At 30.4% G+C, this 20,852-nt stretch overlaps 2 protein-coding genes and 1 non-coding gene across 3 annotated transcripts; 2 read left to right on the top strand and 1 right to left on the bottom strand.

Moving 5' to 3' along the window:
• The first annotated feature begins 2,268 nt into the window (after positions 1 to 2,268).
• On the top strand, positions 2,269 to 5,293 carry LOC107614507 (uncharacterized). Its single transcript, XM_016316698.3, has 2 exons — positions 2,269 to 2,433; positions 3,122 to 5,293. Exon 2 carries the CDS (start codon positions 3,141 to 3,143, stop codon positions 5,004 to 5,006), a length of 1,866 nt encoding a protein of 621 aa, XP_016172184.1. The 5' UTR covers positions 2,269 to 2,433; positions 3,122 to 3,140; the 3' UTR covers positions 5,007 to 5,293.
• A 129-nt stretch (positions 5,294 to 5,422) lies between these two features.
• TRNAP-AGG (transfer RNA proline (anticodon AGG)) lies at positions 5,423 to 5,494 on the bottom strand. The gene has a single exon. It is a non-coding gene; the product is annotated as a tRNA-Pro (tRNA).
• Positions 5,495 to 15,283: 9,789 nt separating this feature from the next.
• Positions 15,284 to 20,122, top strand: LOC107612837 (glucomannan 4-beta-mannosyltransferase 2). The gene is made up of 9 exons (XM_016314592.3): positions 15,284 to 16,046; positions 16,123 to 16,221; positions 16,294 to 16,546; positions 17,760 to 17,870; positions 17,966 to 18,102; positions 18,210 to 18,323; positions 18,424 to 18,623; positions 18,725 to 18,955; positions 19,446 to 20,122. Exons 1-9 carry the CDS (start codon positions 15,708 to 15,710, stop codon positions 19,597 to 19,599), a joined length of 1,638 nt encoding a protein of 545 aa, XP_016170078.1. The 5' UTR covers positions 15,284 to 15,707; the 3' UTR covers positions 19,600 to 20,122.
• The last annotated feature ends 730 nt before the right edge of the window (positions 20,123 to 20,852 follow it).

Below are 20,852 nucleotides of genomic sequence, written 5' to 3' on the forward strand. Positions count from 1 at the left end.
AATTATTTAGCATATATGAATAATTATTATAAGATATTATGTATTTATTATTTCGATTATCTTACCACCTATAAATACATTTCTATATTGTATTATTCTATACAACTTAAATACATATAAACTTTTTTTTCAATACTCTCTCTTATCCTTTCCAACAAACTTGTATGAAGAGATTTTTTCTAAAATTTAATATCAATTATTTAGACTTAAAAAAATGATAATCTTTTTCCTCATCCAGCTTCATTGAGATCAGTGTTGTTACAAATCCTTGAGCCATCGTGACTTAGCTTGAATTAGCTTGAACTCTTCTGAATTTATGATTTCGCAGAAGTTGTGGCACCATAAGCTCTGATACCATGAAGGTACCAGATCTTAGAGGGTGAGGATCGAAGAAGAAAGGAGACTGAAGATTGAAGAAGAGAGCAGAGAAAAATAAACTTTATTGATTGCTCAGCAAAAATGAATAAAAATCAATTCAGTACAATAGCATGCGTCTACTTATAGAGAGTTATAAAAGCTTCCGGAGATCTTAAGGGTGTGAAAAGGTGTGACTTGTACTGACTCATAACAGAACTACCTGTCTTAACTAACACTCTCACCATGACACCTATCACTATACATATAATTGATTTAGTGATTAATTTTGTATATAGGTAATATGACTTTTTTTTCTTGTTATTTATGGTATCTCCCAACTTGATAAGTTAAAAATTAATTCGCCGTGAATTTAAATTTATTATTTAAGAATTGATTAATAAATTATTATATGCATAATATAAGCAAGATTCAAACTTCAATACTTATTTATGCAAATAAATGAATTGATCATTCGACCAACCAAAGTTGATTGATATGATTTTTCTTTAAATTAAAGAACAACTGAGTCATACTATTTCTAACACTCAAACCAATAATTGGTGATGGAAAGGTAGGTGGAAAACTATCTAATTCTCGTTATTACTTCTCGATGACATGACGCTTAGCTGAGAAACCGCTGCTAATACTACAGGAATACAAGCCGACTAACTAGCAATAATAATTCTCATTATTAGTTTTTGAGTTTGCAATGTCAAATATCATTTTGACCAACTTTGTTCTTCCTATTTTTTCCCCTTTTTAAATTTCACTTTGCATGGTCAAATATAACAAGAATAGCTTGAATAAACTGACCATGAAATTTTCCATTTATACTTATTTTAAAATTTTCATCTAGTGTTATATGTTATTAGAAAACTTTAGGGTATGCGAACATAAAGTAAAAGAGTACCGTATTTAAGAACTAAACTAGACAAACTCAAAGTTTAGGGATACAATACATTGAGAATTTCCATTATCAAAATAAAAACTAAAAAGCCTATATGTTTTCTACCTTTTATTAAAAGTTGGTCATCTTAAAAAAAAACGTGTTAAAAGTTATTAAATATTTTACAAGAAATTGCATGTTTTGAAGTCGAAATATTTTTTCTAGCATATGTTTGGCCATTAAATCAATAATAATCGTCAATATAAAGTTATTAGTTTACAATATTAGAATGATAGTAAGACAAATAAAATATAATTGTATTTTTTATAATATAAAATATCAAAATTTATAAAAATAAGTTTTTTATCTATTAAATATTATATTGTCTAAAATTAAAAATTTGATAATTCTTATAAATGTGAGATAACTCTTATCTTTTGAGCTAACTTTTAAACTAATTTTTTAAACAATAAATTTCTTATATCACAATAAATTTTTAGACAATCTTTATTTTTTAAACTAATTTTTAAAATAAATCATACCTACTTAATTTCTTATATCATCAATTACAATTTAAAAAAATAATCAATTTAAAAAGTAGCAGAAAGCCGCAAAGGTATCATTGAGACAAGTTGCGAGAATTTAACATGTTTGATTTTGATCAATTTGAATAAATAGTTTAATTAAGTTACTTTTAAAAAAAAATAATTTAAATAATAAATACTTATATTAAAAATAATTTATAAATAAATTATTTTATATTTAATTTTTTAATTTTAAAAATATTTATTTTAATAAAAAAATAATAAAAATTTTTTTATTTAAAAAAATTTATTATTTTTAATTTTTTTATAAATACTAAAATAAATTTTTAAAAAATTATTCCAAACATTAATACTATATCTTTTCATAAATTAAAAAAAAAAAAAAAAAAACCTTATGAATCTATGCAAAACGGGCCCTTTGTAATCTTCATTAAGAATAAGTAGTTATTCTAATACCGTAATTATCCTGACCCCACAACTAAACAAGCCGTCAATCCACATATAAACAAAACAAAACTCCCCTCCAAAAAAAAAAAAAAATCGAAACGCGTTCTTCCTCCAAATCCGTCGTTTCAGGTTTTCTCAGAAACCCCTCCCCAAAAGAAACGCGCCGTTTCGTCTCAATTCAATTCTCTTCAAGCTCAGGTAAATTAACCTTCCCTCCAAGCATGTCCTTTTTCGATTCCAGAATTTATCTTCATCTTGAATGGGGCTTCTGATGTTTGTGAATGATGATCGTGTCGTACCTCAATAACCCCGTTGAAAGCTTACTATTTTCAGTCGGTTTTTAAAGTAAAGGTTTAAACTTGAAAAGCAAGTTCACTTTTAGTTCAGTGTGATGTGAAGCGGATAATCAGAATAATGGTAAATGAATGATGTCAAGATAATATATCTTTTCAATATTGATCAGTTTTATTCCGCTTCCCGTTAAATCATGTTGGGTGAGTAATTAACGTGAATAAGCAACCTTGTCACCTTGTATTGGAAGCTATTTGGTGGAAGCATAAAAATGTTTTTTATTGTAAATTTGGAATTTGGTCACTTGAATGTTGCAAATTTAGAGTGATGCTATGTTGTCTCTCATGTCAATGACAATCATGTTATATGATTCAAATTACATGAGCTAACAGATTTAGCAATTTCTGAAGGTTGCTAGTTGTGATAGTGTATTAATGTGAAAATGGTTGTAGCTTCTAGCGTAAATATGCTTATGTTGGTTTCCATTAGTTTATCCGAAGCATCGAGTTTGTCTTCTATTGTTTTCATGATGAATTATGGATTTAATATGCTGTTTTTGCTTCTTGGGAATTCCATTTTGTTGGATGTTATGCAGCATATACTGGGTTGGAAGGATGCAATCAGAATCAGATAAATGGGGATGGAAGCATGTCAGTGTTTTTGGTGGGTTTGATAAGGGAAGTGGTACAAAAAGATGGAAATGCAATCACTGCAATATAAGATACAATGGATCCTATTCTCGTGTTAGAGCTCATCTGCTTGGTTTTTCTGGTGTTGGAGTCAAAAGCTGTCCGGCTATAGATAATTCTTTGAAAGAATCATTTCAAATGTTAGAAGAAGAGAGGGTTTCCCGGAAAAAGAAGAGAGCTTCTATAACTGGTAAGCATAGCAAGCGTATTCGTACTCCTCGACCTAGTCTCACATGTGTCACCAAAGAAGATGTAGATGAAATGCTAGCAAGATTCTTCTTTGCTGATGGATTAAACATGAACATTATTAACTCGCCTTATTTTCATGAGATGATAAAAGCAGTTGCAGCTTTCGGCCCAGGCTATGAACCCATGTCAATACATGAGTTGTCTGGTTCCTTTTTGAGTAAAGAAAAAGAAAGAATTGAGAAATATGTTGGTCTAGTTAGGGAATCTTGGCCGCATACAGGATGCACATTACTCTGCATTGGACGTTTACACAGTATGTCGGATAGTTTTCAGGTTAACATATTTGTATCTAGTCCAAGGGGACTCTCATTCTTGAAATCTGTAGATGTAGACAGTGTTGATGGAGCAGGAAACTCTGCTGTTAGTATTCTTAGAAACACAATTATGGATGTTGGACCTACAAATGTGGTTCAGATAATCTCATATCTTGGCCCTGCCAAAACGTATTCTGAATCCTATACCTTGGCCGAATTTCCTCATATATTTTGGTCTCCTTGCTCTGCACATTCTATCCGCATTTTGATGGAAGATATAGCTGAATTGGATTGGCTAAGACCTGTTGTTTTGTGTGCTAAAGAAATTGACAAGTGCATAATTTCATTTCAGAATTTCTCTCCTTCTGTCTTCGGTGAAAACTTGAAAGGGTCTTCCGACTCACTGACCGCCAGAATCGCACCCTCCTGTTACATTGTCCAAAAGATTCTTGAACTAAAGAAAGAATTTCAAGAAGTGATTGTGACTGAAGAGTGGAAGCAATGGAAACTTAGTATTCAACAAGATATTGGAAGCATTGAATCAACCATATTGGAGGAAGATTTCTGGAGCAGGGGTCATATGATGTTGCAAATATGTGAACCTTTTGTCAGATTGTTTTCCACACTTGATATCAACCGGTGCATCATGGGAGATGTCCACGAGTGGCGTGTTCAGGCTATCGAGGCTGTAAAGAGTAGAGGAATAATAGATGCTGGTGCACTCAATCAGCTAGAAGGGTTGATAGATAACCGGTGGGATGTGCTGTTTTCACCCCTTCATTCTGCAGGTTATATATTGAATCCGAAATACTTCGGCCGAGGTCAGGCCAAGGACAAAACCATAATGAGGGGTTGGAAAACAACATTGGAGAGATATGAGTGTGAAAGCGCTAGTCGAAGAGTTCTGCGGGAGCAGCTCAGCTCTTATTGGCGACTCGAAGGATCATTAGGAGAGGAAGATGCAGTGGACTGTAGAGATAAAATGGATCCGGTTGCTTGGTGGGAGAACTTTGGTTTTGAGATGCCACACTTACAAACACTTGCCATAAAAGTGCTGAGTCAGGTTTCAAGTGTTGCAATGTGTGAAGAGAGTTGGCAACATAATGGTGGTAATCCATGCCAAGAAACAGATGCTGGGTTGGAAGACCTTGTATATGTAAAGAACAATCTAAGACTCCAAAGTCACAGAATGGATTCTCATGCTACACATGTTAAAGACATGGTACCAAGTTCCCCCATAGAATTGAAGAGACAGGAAGTGCTTTCTAGTTCTGACAGATTGTGTTAGCCTATGATGTTACTGGATGCCTTGTAAATAATGCATAGACTCTGAACTTTTTTTGTAGTAGAAATTTCTGTTTGTGCTGGAAGAGGAGCAGCTGGAGTTCTTATGTCTAACAATTTTAGAGTGGGAAATAGGACTATCTTAGCTGATATTCATTGTGGTAAGATATCTTAGGCCATTAATCTTTGTACAAATTATATGCAAGTAACACTAATAAGCTTAGGTTAGAATCCTCCTAGCATCTTTACGTAATTGAATCATTTTTCTCTAACTAGCTTTATTGTCTACAATCTACCTGATATGCACTTTTTTCTGGGAACTTTAGGGCCTTAGGATCTTCAAGGCAAGAAGCAGGTGTTTTGGGCTCGGCCCAGCCCAGCAGCCTCCAAAAACTTGAAGATGAATAAAGAAAAAGAAACGGGGCATTCCGAGAATTGAACTCGGGACCTCTCGCACCCTAAGCGAGAATCATACCACTAGACCAAATGCCCTTCATTAGTCAGTATCTTTATAAAGTCTATTACCATTAGTCAACATACTTTTTGATCTGTCAAAATCTCAACAAAAAAAAAAAAAAAAAATTTACACAATCATGGATGCAAATGAATATGCATAAGAAGATTATATCTTATATAGAAACTACATTATTATTATTATCAGTACTTATACCAGTATCATACTCTTCCGTTCATTGCTTCGAAATCCCATGAAATCGTTAAAATTGGTCACTATCATCACATTGATTGAAAGGGCATGAGAGACTATATACTAAGAAATTCTTTGACAGTTTTATGATCACTTTTTTGTCTCCTTGTCTTAGATCTATGGAATATGGATTATATTAGTGGAAGGTAAAGTGTCCCAAACATAAATGACGAGTGTGTACCCTACCTAGCTATATTATACAAATATCACTGTTACGTATGACCTAAGTATTCCTATAATATAAAACTATATTTTATACAGACTCTTAATTACTCGAAGTCAATCCATAGGAAGGGCAAATGGAATTATCAGCAAAATGCATAGAAAAGTGGAACGATATTAAAAAACAAATTGAAAATGATCTTTTAAAAAGCAAGAAAATTAATAAGGTGAGAATTAGTTATTATTAATTTTGTAACATATAAATTTTATTCTTTTAATTTAAAAGTAATTAAACTTTTTATATTTTACTTTATCAACCTTCTTAGACAAATTTGATTAGGAAAAAACACAAATCAGAGAATGATATTATACACAAATTTATATACATATCTACACAAGAGGTTTCTCTTTTGCTTTTGAATAGAAAAAAGGGACAAAGTAAAGACGTAAAGAAAAAACTCAAAAAAGTAAATGGGTCTGAAGATAGTGACTATATTACTATAATAAGTTATAAACCCCCTAGCTAGTTTAATTATAGTAGTGAGGAATGACTACACAATAATAGCATAATTTAAATTCCTTTAGTTGGTAGATATCTAAGAATTACAAAACAATAACTAACACTTTTAATTAATTAATTTCGTAATGCAAGCGGATTCTAATTAATGATTTAATATTATTACCCTATTAAGTCAGTTGTCACATTTTTTCTTCTTGGCCGACACATTGAATTGGTGATGATTTGTGGATTTATTTTATTTTATTTTATTTTGAATCGAGTATAGCTGGCAAGTGGAGCCATGGCAGAGACACCCAATTAAAATGAGGGGGGGTAATTTTAGCGTTGCTCTTCTGGATTCACAAATAAAAACAATAATTAAGGAAATAATGTCGGAAGATATTCAATTTCTTTTTTTATTATTTTATTAAATTTTTAATTAATTTTTTATATATATTTTTTTGATTGAGTTTCTATGTTATATTGAATTTTATAATTAAATTTTTGCCACGTTAAAAATATTGAAATTAATAAAATATTTTATTAAATAAAATGAATATATTTAATACTTAACTGAATATTCTGTATAGTTTAATAAAATATTTAGTTAATTTTAATATTTTTATCACAATTGAAATTTAATTATAAAATTTAATATAGTATAAAAATCTAATTAAAAAAAATATAAAAATTTAATTAAAAATTTAATAAAATTATAAAAACTGTCACAATAATTAAATTTTATTTTAATTTATTCTATAATAATTTAATTAATTTACGTCCCAAAATCACACCCTACAACCACGAATTATATTGGCAAAGGATGAAAGTGACAAGACTTGATGTGCATATGATGTTCCTAAAGGACCCAACGTCTCTTAATAAGACCAAGTAGCATTTGTTTAACAATATATACTTAATAATAATTAATCAAATTCGGGTTATTACAAATTGCATTGGTGATTATAATCACTAGTGTCTGCGCTGTCAATTTTTATTAGTACTAGAAGTCTAGAAGATTGAGAACCATTTCCACCGACACTCTCATAAATGGCATCCAAGATGATTGATACACCAATTAGATTTAGAACCCACAAACTAAAGCTGCTCTTGGTGGGGTATTTTTTTATTTATATATATAAAATCACAAATTTCACATTTTTATTAATAAATTATTATAACATGTTGAATCAGCATGTATATCATATATTTATTACAATATTTTTTATGGTAATTAACTTTATTAATTTATACCGATACACAAACAATGATAGAAGCAATATATACTAATAGGATTACAGGAAGCGATGCAATTTTTAATTGAAGAAGCCAACTTTAGAATAGAGGAGGTAACTGTGATGGTATCGTAAAAGAATAAGGTAGATTAACGCTAAATTTTGAACCACAATAATATAATAATCATTATATATGTTATTTAATTTATATGTTTCGTGATAATTATATATTTATTATTGTTACTATATATTATTATGATAATTGTATACTTTTTGCGATTATTAAAAAAGTTTTTATTAATAATTGTATAAGTATCATTAAAGTTTTTTAGCAATAAAGTATAAGATGAATAATGTTTATTGTCTATAAATATATTAGTGACTATTTTTATTATTGTAAAAAACAAAATAAATTATTATTAAAAGTGATTTTTTTTTTTAGTGACAGTGCATAGAAAATTTATTTTCCCCACGGGTGTACAGTAAAAGCAAAGTAACCAATATTGGGTTGCCTTGTTCCCTTATTTGATCAATTATTATTAATCATGACTTGAACTTCTTTCATTTAAGGGGTGGTATGATCCGCTCTCATTTTTATTTTTAGTTGAAGAGATTAGAGATAGGATTCATATCTATTTAGCTTAGCTTATAAGAGGATCCTTTGATAGAATGAATCGTCAATCTTTTGAGAGAGGGCATAATGCATACAAAATAATATATAGATTTATATTGAAGAGGTCGTTGGTTGGTTTAGTTAGCCATTGATGGCAGCCAGAAAAATATTTGGACTTTGGAGCGGTCTCTGCATACGTTATGATTTATATAAAGAATGAATCCAGGGTATATTCTATATCTATAATAATTATTTTGGGTGGTGGGTAAGTCCACTTATTTATTTTTGCTGAGATCACACTTTAGAGATTAACAAATTTGAGTAGTTGTTGAAAGTATATATATATAGAGTCATTATAATATGACTATGGTATAGTCATTATAATATTTTAAAAAATATAATCAAACTATAGAAAAAATATAACTTTAATTTTAATTAATAACATCTACATAATTATCTTAACCACCATAATAGACTTACAATTAATAATAATAGACTTAATTTGACATATTAGTGTTTGTGACTTGTGAACCACTAACGAGTTATAATTTAAATGACATATACTTTTTATATTCACATAATAGTCGTAGGTTCGAATCTCATTCTTAATTTTTTTTTAAAAATTAGTGTTTGTGAGAAAATATCCAATAATTACATAAAATAACTTTAATTTCAGGCTATGCACGTGACATATCACGTGACAAATTCGGACTAGATAGTAGATAGAGTTGTTAAAGAAAAGGTTTCTTTAGAATCTTAGCTTTTTTTTTTTTTTCTTTTTTCTGCTATATATGGTTTTATCCACCGACAGTTACTATAGCTCATACTCATCATAGGCCTGTTATTTATGTTCCTTGAATCCTTGTCTATCTAAGAAAACAAATGGTCTTTGTCCAATTTTGATTATTGAGAGCGAAAGTTCTTGTTCCTCCTTAGGTCAAGCATTAGAAGTTTAATCATAAATTATTTTAATGAGAAAAATTAATAGTGGTAAAATTATGGTTGGGGTTTTGGAAAGGTACAGCATAAATTGACATGTTGTGTCTTCTATGTGATGTTAACTATGTCACACGATTATAAGATTGGCTGGTTCTAAATATAAATACAATTAATCTTGACATAATTTTGCTCTACAAGTCTTACAAGTCTTTTAATTGATGTTACGTTGAAAGTTGAAATGCGTCTGTTATGTACGTATGTTTCACGCGTCTCTAACAGATTTTAACTCAATCAACGTGCGAATATATAACTTCCTTTTTTGAAAGGATTTCGTTTCTTTTTTTCAAATTTCTTGCCTTCTCTCTTCAATTTCTTTAGTGTGTTTTTCTCTGCCTTCTTCTTCGTCTTTTACGTGCATTTCTCTCTACTTTCTCCTTCTTCATTTACGTACTTCAGATTTATCATTATGCATTTATCCATTGTTTTTTGACATCAAGTTGTGAAAATCGTTTTTGAAGATAATGGATGATTTAATTTCAGATTGCCAGCTGAATCAGAGCAAATTGAATTTTGAAATTGAATCCAATGAAGTTCTTGAGGTGTGATTTAGTTTTAGTTAGTAATTGAATCTGAATTTGATTCCAATTAGTAGTTTTTATTGTGTAGTTGAATAATGCGTGAACCTTGCCTGTGATATTTGCTGTTTATTCTTCCTTGTTTAAATTGAATCTAATATACTAGTTCTCAGTAGAATTAAAATAATTTTGTCCATTTTATATCAGATATTCGAGTGTAGATCAGTAATAATTAGGTGTATTTCAGAAAAGTTTGGGTGTATTTACAGTTTATGACTTTTTATCTAACGAAGGATAAATTGTCTTATTATTTTAGTTAAATTGTTTTAGTTTCTGTTTATTTATATGATTCATAAATATGATTTTTTTATTTTTAATGACAATTTTATAGTTATATTTACATTTTATAATTTATACTTATTTTAATGTGGTGTATTTTAAATATATTTTGTAGATCTTTTGTGGTGTTAATGACTAATTTGTTATCAAAGATTGTAGGATTTATCTATGTAAAGTATAATGTAACAGTAATGTAAGTGTGTAACACACGTTAAAAGTTATTTATTACATGTAAATATCTTGTGACACAGTTGACCAACTTATAATTTATTTACTATTGAATATGATGTAGAAAATGATGTAAGATTCTTAAATCATGTTCATATTTCACTAAATGATAGATAAAATATGAGTTATATAACTAATTTAATTTTTATATTAAGTCTAACTAAGTATTTTTAGGCATATTTTTTTATTTATATTATTTAGGTGTTTAATTTTAATTTAAGTGCCGTTTTATCACTTTTTAATTTAGTTGAATTTGATTGTCAAAAATACTCGTACATGTAACATTATTATGCATACACATAAAGATACAGAACTCATATGAGTAAACATCTTTTCCAATCTGTTATTAACTTTAGGAACCTTTGTACATGAAACGCATGATCTCTATTATTATTCATATCTTCACCCACTTCTTTATTTGTTAGTTTCCTTTTCCATGTTTTTCCATTCATTTTCTAAAGTCAGTCGTGGCGGTGTGTGTATCCTTTTCTTATATGTATTCTACTATAGGTGAAATAAATATTAGCCATCTTTAGTAAAATAAAGCAAGAAAAGGAAAAGGAGGAAAAAAAAAAGGTATGGTAGGTTCCTCATTAGTCAGCACTCATTGTGGTAGGTCATATATTTCTAACCTTTTCTCACATGATTAATGTGATAATAATCTCTTTAGAAGCTCAATAATAATAATAATAATAATAATAATAATAGTAATAATAATAATCACAACCAAATTAAAATCCAATTGATCCAAAAACTGTATATCTTTAATTAAGCTCAACCAAAGTGTTTAAAGAAATTATTGATTAATTGAAGGAAAAACAAAAGGTTGAGACCAATAAGTCAATTCAAAAACAATAACAGGAGTAGTTTCCTAGTCTAATCTAATGAAAAACAGGATCCAATTAATGATGAGAATAATTTGGATCGCCTGAGCAGAGTGATAATAACAATAATGGATTATTGGTTATAATTTTGTAAACCAGGGAGACAAGAATAATAGAGGCAAGAGCCAAGTTACGTAGTTTTCAATCACAAGCAGAACAAGAAGTTACTCGTTAATGTCCTAATTTGGGCAAGGCTCTTATTTACGGATTGTCTGGTTAAGAAAAAGAAAAATCTAAAACAACCCTGAGAATTATTTCGAAAGATAATGAAGCCTTTACAAAAAAAAATCCAACTCGACTCCTACCTCGAAAGAACAACGAAGTTTCTATATAAAAAAAAAGTCAATGTTTTTTTTTCACGGGAGCTCCTAAAAAAATCTTAAGGACCAGATTTGGTATTTTTTTTTTGTTTAGGGGTCTCGTTGTCTTTTCGAAGTAATTGTCAGAGACCGGGTGAGATATTCACTCTAAAAAAATTTTTAATAAATTTTTTTTTATTTTTAATTTGTTTAATAAAATTTTAATAATAAAAAAATTAAAAAAATAAAAACTATCTTTTTTTTAAAAGTTATAATTTCTATTTCTTAATCTAAAAAATAGATATTTTTAACCTAATAAATAAATAAAAAGTATTCTTATATTATTGTATTTAAATATAATTGCTAAATAAAAATATTTTTACAGGAGATATTTAAATATAAATTATTTTTATTTTTTTAAAATATCTTTTTAAAAAAGATTACTTGATAAAAAATCTTTTCGTAAAAGTTTACTCTAAATCGTGTATCTTCTTTTTTTTTTTTTTTCCCTAATCTACAAAACTTAGAAGAGAGCAAGAGACACAACATGTGAGGTTCAGGTTTTTGACATTTTGAAAAGTGAAACAGCAATAATAAATTACAAGGGAATTTTGTAATTATAGATTTGTGTAGTGTCCTTTCTTGTTTATTGCACAAAAAGAACTATACAACAAATATAATATAGAGTGGTAAGTATAAGTACAAATAATCATGAAAAGAGGTTAAGATTTGAAGTGTATAATAATGAACATGATTCCTAAATCAAAGGCTTGTTGCATTGTGTATGCAATTGCAACTTGCAAGGCAACTAATAACTAGATAGGCATCATTCCATTTCCATAGCGCTGAGTCTCATGCCATTTTTATATATACCTCACATTATTACTACTTATCCCAAGTTCCAACGCCTAATCATTCAGTGTATAATATAGCAACTTCACTACATATAAGATAGACTAACAAATAGTTGTTTATATTTTTGTTGTGTTTCTATCTGAAATTAGTCTAATTTAAAAAAATATATATAAATTTATAACTATATCTTTTAGTATAAATTTTTTAACTTTTAGTTTTTAAAAATTGAGATTAATGAAAAGGAAGAATAATGCAAGGTTATTAATTGGCTTATTGCCATCACCTCCTCATTCGTAGTTGGTAAGGTTAATTGTAGAGTTGACCACTAGGTATGATTTTGTTTTTTAAGCATTGTACTTATCCAAAAGTTGAGAGATTAATTATAAATTATTTTATATAATCGTGTAATTATTTTTTTTATAATTATTTATACAGTAATTATAAAAACTGATTATTTTTATTGATATAATAATACGTGATTAAATATTTATATAAAATTTATTTATGGTGAATACTCATATGTATTTATCTTTGTATGAAGTTAATAATTAAAAATCATTAGATGGTGATTTAGTTAAATTTATTAAATTATCTAATAATTTTTAAATATTAACTTCACATGAAGACAACCGTATCTAAATTTCTACCAACATATTAAAATTAAATTCTAATTATTTTATCATATATACAATTGAATCTAAAGTCATACGAATAGTTATATATGTACTTAAAAGATTCAAATCACTTCTTCACAATTACAAAGTCAATCCCTTTGCCTATTGCATTTTTGAATTAGTATCCGCTAGTAATTAATGTCTCTTCACTACTTTCGTTGATTATCTAATTAGTTGAACTAATTAAGTCACTAATTAACATGTTCGTGATTCATCACCCTTCTCTTACTTTGGCCTCAAATTATAATTCCTACTTACAGTATCCTATTACAACTTGAATTATATAAAAGTGTGTAAAATTCATTACGGACGTAAATGTAATAATATATTTGAACACGCTACTTTTCTTGATTGTTTTCAACATCATCAAATTGATTCGAAATAATATGATATTGAAAACGTGCTGATTATTTATAATTCAATTATTAATTTTCTACATCTTAAGAGCAATGCATGTATCGTGTGTGTAATCTTATGAATAAACTTTCTATTTACATGTTCTTTCACTCAACATTATGATAAAATTGAATGAAACGATTGTTAGTGATGGATCTATCTTATTATTTCATATCAAAATTAAACCTCTAATTTTATCCTTTACAATTTGAGATTTTGGACTAAACTACTCACAACTCTAATTTATTTTTGATAAAAACTCATATGCAGACTGCAGTTAAATAATTTAATATATTTGACTAAATTATTATTTAACAGTTTTTAATTATCAATTTTATATTAAGACAACTGCACGTAACTCTTCACTTTGATTTTTTTATTAATGGGAAACAAAAATAGGATCAATGTAGATGGCAAGTGTATTGGTGTTTTTGAACATCCATTTAATCAATGAGTTTGTAGCAAAGGGTAAAGGAGGAAGTTATGAAACGTATGTAGACCACTTAATAGGATTGCCTGCTTTTCTCTGCCCATGTTGGCCTTTCTCTTAATTATTGAAAGCTTGAATAAATATATTCTTTATATTTATATAAATATATAGAGATTATTCTATTAAAAATAAATAAATATGGAGATTAAACATTATTTCCGTGAACTCCAACATGGGTTCATCATAATATATCGCATTATTGAAAGACAAGAGTGTCCCTACTTTGGCTGTCTCATTTGTGTGTAAAATCGCTCAGATCATCAAAACGTGTCTCATTTTTCCCTTCACATATATATACACTAACACGCAAGTCTCTTTCAGGGGTCACCAACAATAAAATCTCATACAATTGGAATCCATCACTGTTTACTAGCTATTTCTCTAAGATTAATACTTACTTTTTCTTTTGAGATGTTAATCATCCGTTACTAATTCGTTGTATAATTTGAATATTCTTTTTTTTTTAAATAAAATATAAAAAATGTTAATTTGAAACTGAGGATCTACCTATTTTACCACATTAGCGTAATGAAGAATTTTAAATATTACACTTTACAGGAATAAAAATAAAGACCTATATATGCACTCATCTAGTGTATGTTATTGAATTTTGAATAATTTGATTGCCTCTTTTTCATATTTCATAAAAGGAACGACTATTTTTTTTTTTTGTTGACTAAGGAAAAGACTAATTTGGCATTACTCAGATTTTATTTTATTTTATTTTTAAAAATTGTTAATTAACGAACGTAAATTATTTTACTTAAGCTTTGAAATAAAATGACTATTCTGGTGATAACATTTTTTATATGAAAATACAAAATAGTACTGCAAATCATTTAATTATTTAATATATTTATTTAAATATATTTGACTAATTATCGTATCTCCCTATAAACAAAACACTAAATTAAACCTGCATTATATTTATGAAGCTTCCCATTTGTGAACAAAAGTTAGATATGTTCTTCTCTACCGAACGGTAAATAAAAGATTTTGAAAAGAAAAAAAAATCCAGTGTGTTAATGAGCATTATTTGTCAGTTTTCCACTTTTCCTTGGATGATATTTTATCCGTTTTTTACCTCATCTCCCTGGCAATGCAGCCAAAAGCCCAAAACAGAAGAGGAAAAAACCCCTATATAAAATGACTATAATACCCTTTGATACTATTATATCTCCAATCATAGGATACAGGAACAGACTGAAAAGTTAAAATTAACACCAAGGTAAGGAACAGTTAAGTTTAGCCATGGACCACAAGCCTTTTTTTTTTTTTCCTTCTTTTTTCCCTGGTGACCAAAAAGGCAACCACATCTGAATCCTGATGAAATATAATCAAACGTCCGAAAAAGAATAAAAATAAATTATAATATAAAAAAATGCAGTAAATGCAAAATGTAATCACCAAAATCTAACTATAAAGTAACCCATTTCTCTCTCCATCTATTGCCCCTTCTCTCTCTCTCTCACTCACTGCTCTCAGAGTCTCACACACACCCTGTTCATGCCTCTGTTGGGTTGTGTTCTCAGATAGAAAGAAACCATAAAACACCCCAGCATTTCTTGGCTGAACCAACCACACTAGTGTGTGTGTGAGAGAGAGAAAGAGGGAAAAAAAAGTGAGTGCATTCTTAGCTTTTTGTTGTTAGTTTTTCCATATGCGGGGTGGAGGGAGATTTATGAATAACCACCCTTCCTATTCTAAAATCCATAGCTTTTGAAAGCTCATAAAAACCACTTCACTGCTTTCTTTATTGTCACTATTCTTAAGTGCCACCAGTCTTGTTGCCGATTGTAGCTAGTATCATTATGGATATGGAGGGAGCAGAAGGAGTGAAGGTATTCATACCAGAGTCAATCCAGGGTGTGAGTAACCACTTGGCGGGGCAGATTCAGATGATATGGGAGGTTGTGAAGGCGCCATTGATAGTACCACTGTTGAAGCTTTCCGTCTACATTTCCTTAGCAATGGCGCTCATGCTTTTCATCGAGAGGCTCTACATGGGCATTGTCATCATCCTCGTGAAGCTCTTCTGGAAGAAACCGGAAAAACGCTACAATTATGAGCCCATCCAAGATGATGTCGAGCTTGGTAGCTCTAACTTCCCAGTCGTCCTCATCCAAATCCCAATGTTCAACGAAAGAGAGGTTCATTCATTCACTTCCATTCTCTAAAGTGACTTTATTATAAGAATTTTTCTTAGTTTTATGGCGTTAATTTCAGGTTTACAAGGTTTCGATTGGAGCAGCTTGTAATCTTTCTTGGCCTGCTGACCGTCTCGTGATCCAAGTCCTGGATGATTCTACCGACCCCGTGGTTAAGGTGCATATATTTTAATTGTGTAGTGAGGGATTAAGAAGTGAAATTAATTAACTAATTTGTGTTGATTTGTAGCAAATGGTGGAAATGGAATGTCAGAGATGGGCGAGCAAAGGGATAAACATAACGTACCAAATCAGAGAGAACAGAACGGGGTACAAAGCGGGTGCACTCAAAGAAGGTCTAAAACGTAGCTACGTCAAGCACTGTGAGTACGTGGCAATCTTCGATGCTGATTTCAGGCCTGAGCCTGATTTCCTCCGTAGAGCCGTTCCTTTCTTGATTGGCAACCCTGACATCGCACTTGTTCAAGCTCGCTGGAGATTTGGTAATTATTTATTTACTTTTTTCCACCATCACCTAACCCCACTCCCTAACTATAATTAAATCACACTAATACTACTACATCTATAACTTCATTATTATCAAATCCAGCTGTCGGTGACAACTAATCACTGCTTATCATTACGTCTTATTTATTTATTTTAGTTAAATAAGAGAAACTCAGTGCACAAACATGTCGTCTTAATGGAAATAATGAAAAAGAGTCGTACAAAAGGTATAATGTACTTCATAATCTGTGATCTTAAGGTCGCAATTATTTATTTTAGTTAAATAATTAAATAAATTTACAGAGGCATTGGAGTAGTGAAGTTTTGTTAAGCTGAGAAGAAGGGTGGGACCACCCTAGCTATGACCATGGTTCTGAAGCTTGTTTTTGTTTTATGGCCCCCCTCTCCCCTCTCTTTTAAAAGACAAAATCTGCAATTATATATGCTACATACCCCTTCTACCACCCCCTAACTTAGCCATGCATCAAAATCAAGATCGTAATAAGGGAAAATCTGTGGTGGGGTGTGTAGTGTCATAGCGTATGAAGTGAACAACATTCAATTATGGTCACTGAATCATCAAATTTCTAATATAAGTAACGAAAAAACGTTGAAGGGGTGATGGTCACAGTCAATGGTGTCGTCGGTGGGATGTTTCTTTTAACATGAGAATGAAGATGGAGCCAAGTTTGTCAAATTATTTCAGGGTTGTTTGGTCAATATACTATATCAAATTTGCCCCCTTGAATAATAATAATAGCGCTTCCGTTCTTCCATGATTCCAAAGTTGCAAATCCATGAATTCAACGAGACCACTTCCCACGTGGTTTGGTTATAATTTAATATCGCTAGTATATAGTATTTTCCCAATCTATATTATGTATACGTTGTGGTTGTGGGTCTTACCATGTGCCTAATGGTGTGGACCTCGGTCCTTGGTTGCCGACACTTCCACTTCACTTATCCTTCTTTGCATCTAATTACGTGGCATCTTTTCTTATTATTATTCACTCACGTGACGACAAACACACTCACTCAATTTCTTTCATTTTCATATACTTTTAGGTTTATATGGATTTGTTTTTTTCGCTTTTCTTTCTTTCAATTCCAAATAATAATAATAATAATAACAGTAGCGTAATAATTTTGATGAAGAATATCTATAAAATTAAAACTGAGAATTAATTAAGTATGGTTTGTGTGTGACAGTGAATGCTGACGAGTGTTTGCTGACAAGAATGCAAGAGATGTCCCTTGATTACCATTTCACAGTGGAGCAAGAAGTTGGATCAGCCACTCATGCTTTCTTTGGTTTCAATGGTACGTAGTAATTATAATTTGACCTTAATTAGATGTTGTTGCTGTGCATGCAATTCCAAAACATTATAACATAAAGTTGCAAATTAAAATTGCAGGGACAGCAGGTATTTGGAGAATTGGTGCAATCAATGAAGCAGGAGGGTGGAAAGACAGAACAACCGTGGAGGACATGGATCTTGCTGTTCGTGCTAGTCTTAGGGGATGGAAATTTGTCTACCTTGGAGACCTCCAGGTACATATACACATTATACCCACTTTAACTCATTATATCAAAATCAAAGTAATTAATGAATTAATAATGTGGGAGTTAATAAACCAACTAATTAACTAACTAACTAGGCCAAAAGTGAGCTTCCAAGTACTCTGAGGGCCTTCAGGTTCCAGCAACACAGATGGTCTTGTGGTCCTGCTAATCTGTTCCGCAAAATGGTGATGGAGATTGTAAGGAACAAGGTGAGCTATAGGAATTAATTAATTATTATATGATTAGTAGTGAACGAAGTGAGAATGAACAAGTTGGTGATCAGTGTTTTTTCTTCTATTTGATTTGCAGAAAGTGAGATTTTGGAAGAAAGTGTACGTTATATACAGCTTCTTCTTTGTTAGAAAGATCATAGCTCACATGGTCACATTCTTCTTCTACTGTGTTGTGCTTCCACTCACAATCTTGGTCCCTGAGGTTCATGTTCCAATCTGGGGTGCTGTTTATATCCCTTCCATCATCACCATCCTCAATTCAGTTGGAACACCAAGGTATCTATCTTTTTATTCTTTAATTAAACTAACCACTAGTTCCTAAAACATTAAAAAGCTAAGCTGGCAATTTAACAAACACATGGCGTGCATGTATGCAGGTCAATTCACCTGCTGTTCTACTGGATCCTTTTTGAGAATGTGATGTCATTGCATCGAACAAAAGCAACATTCATAGGTCTGTTAGAAGCTGGGAGAGCCAATGAGTGGGTTGTTACTGAGAAACTTGGTGATTCTGTCAATAACAAGAACAAAGATGCTTCCAAGAACAAAGCCAACAATAATGCCATCAAAGCACCAGTCAAGAAACCAAGATCCAGGTTTTTCGAAAGGTCAGTTCAATTTCTACAATAAATTCATTTGCACCCTGGCTGGCATTATCATCATCCAGATGGCCCCCAAATTAATTAATGATTGGGTAGCACTTTTAATGCGCCTAATTTTGTAGCAATAATACTACTTAGGATTCTTTTGATAGGTAGAAGAACTGAACATGTCATGACAGTGAAGTACTTAGAAATTCTTCATTGTTCTAAATCCATTTTTTATGTTCTTCACTGTATTAATAAGTATCTTCCAGTTGCGCATGGTACAATATTTTAGAAGCAACACGTGATTGAAATTATTACAACCATGCTATGTTCACATAAAAAATTAGTTACTAAATCAGCCACGAACACAAAATACACATTGAAAATGAGTTAAATAACACATATATTTATACACAAATACATAATAGTTAATTTCATGACTAATTTTTCAATTGCACAAAGCATTTTTGAAATGAATTATTCTTGATTATTGTTATTCTTGGCTAAACAGAGTTAACACGTTGGAGCTTGGATTTGCTGCATTCCTCTTCTTCTGTGGATGCTATGACTTTGTGCATGGAAAGAACAACTACTTTATTTACCTATTCCTTCAGACCATAACCTTCTCAATTGTTGGATTTGGCTACGTTGGTACCATTGTCTAAGCCAATGTCTCCAGTTACTTAAAGTTTCATCCGTGTCAGTGTCAATATCTTTGTAGTTTCCCTCCTCTCTGTAACATTATATAAAAGGGGCAAAATGATTTCTTGAAGCAACAAATTAAAGCTGTACCAAAAAATCTACAGCTACTTTAGAGCAAAATCTCCATCATTTTCTTCATGTGGAGCAAGAGAAGTTCGTTCTTCCCAAGATTTCCTTGCCTTTCAGTGAAGAATTGAAGTTCCAAACAAATTCAAAGGCAAAGATCAGAGTGTGCCTTTTGAAATTGCCATCACAACAGGCTTAAGGACAAGCAAGAAGATTGTACCATTATATATGGTCTTAAATTTAGAGTCAGCAAGTTAGATAATGTTTTTTCTTTTGTTTGCATAGGTTGAATTGTTTTTGTGAGATTTTTACAGTTATTTATTTTTCTTGGTTCCTTATTTTTTTTTCTTTATCCATAGTTCAAGCCAAATAAATGTATTGGATAAAACATGAACTTTATTTAATTCATGATGTTTGCCATTTTTGTTTCTTTCTCCTGAGGAATGATTTTTTGTTGATGTTATATGTATTGATATATGGAGCAATACTAGTGAGAACATGGACCAGTAAATAGTCCAGAGTGGATGAATGCTTCATAATGATTCACCTTTTCTAAGAGCAAAACTTGATTCTTATGTTGTAAGCAAACTTGATTTCCAAAACCTTAACATGTTCACATTTGACACCATCAATTTCCTTTTTTCATGCCATATTGATAGAGTGCTTGCAAATTACCTCACTATGAAGTGACTTACGGGAGTGGATACTTTCCAGTGGATCCTTTCCAGTGAAAAGTAGATCTTTTTCAGTGAAAAAAAAATTGGATAGTATCCAGTGTTTAATCTTACTCTTCATTACTCTCTCTCTCCTATTTATTTTTGGTTCCACTTATAGAATTAAAGGTGAGAGATTACACTTTATTCTCTCAATTGTTAAAAAAACTAGAGAGGATCTATTTTCATGACTTACAGTGTGTGAAATGTTTTTAGTATTTTTTTTGTTTCGAATATTAATATGACATAAAAAAAAATGAGCTATAATTAGTTATAGTGTATTTGTATATAATAGTTCGAAAAAAATTAACTTAGGTTAGTTTAGTAGTTAGTTTATTATTTTGTTTAAACAAGTGTTGAGTGTTCGAATTCCGTCTTATACATACATCAATTTATTAGCTAGTGATAAATTGATAACTAAAACTTATATTCATAGA

Source organism: Arachis ipaensis, chromosome B8 (assembly GCF_059453495.1).
Source record: "Arachis ipaensis isolate K30076 ecotype BB chromosome B8, ASM5945349v1, whole genome shotgun sequence".
NCBI classification, from domain to species: domain Eukaryota; kingdom Viridiplantae; phylum Streptophyta; class Magnoliopsida; order Fabales; family Fabaceae; genus Arachis; species Arachis ipaensis.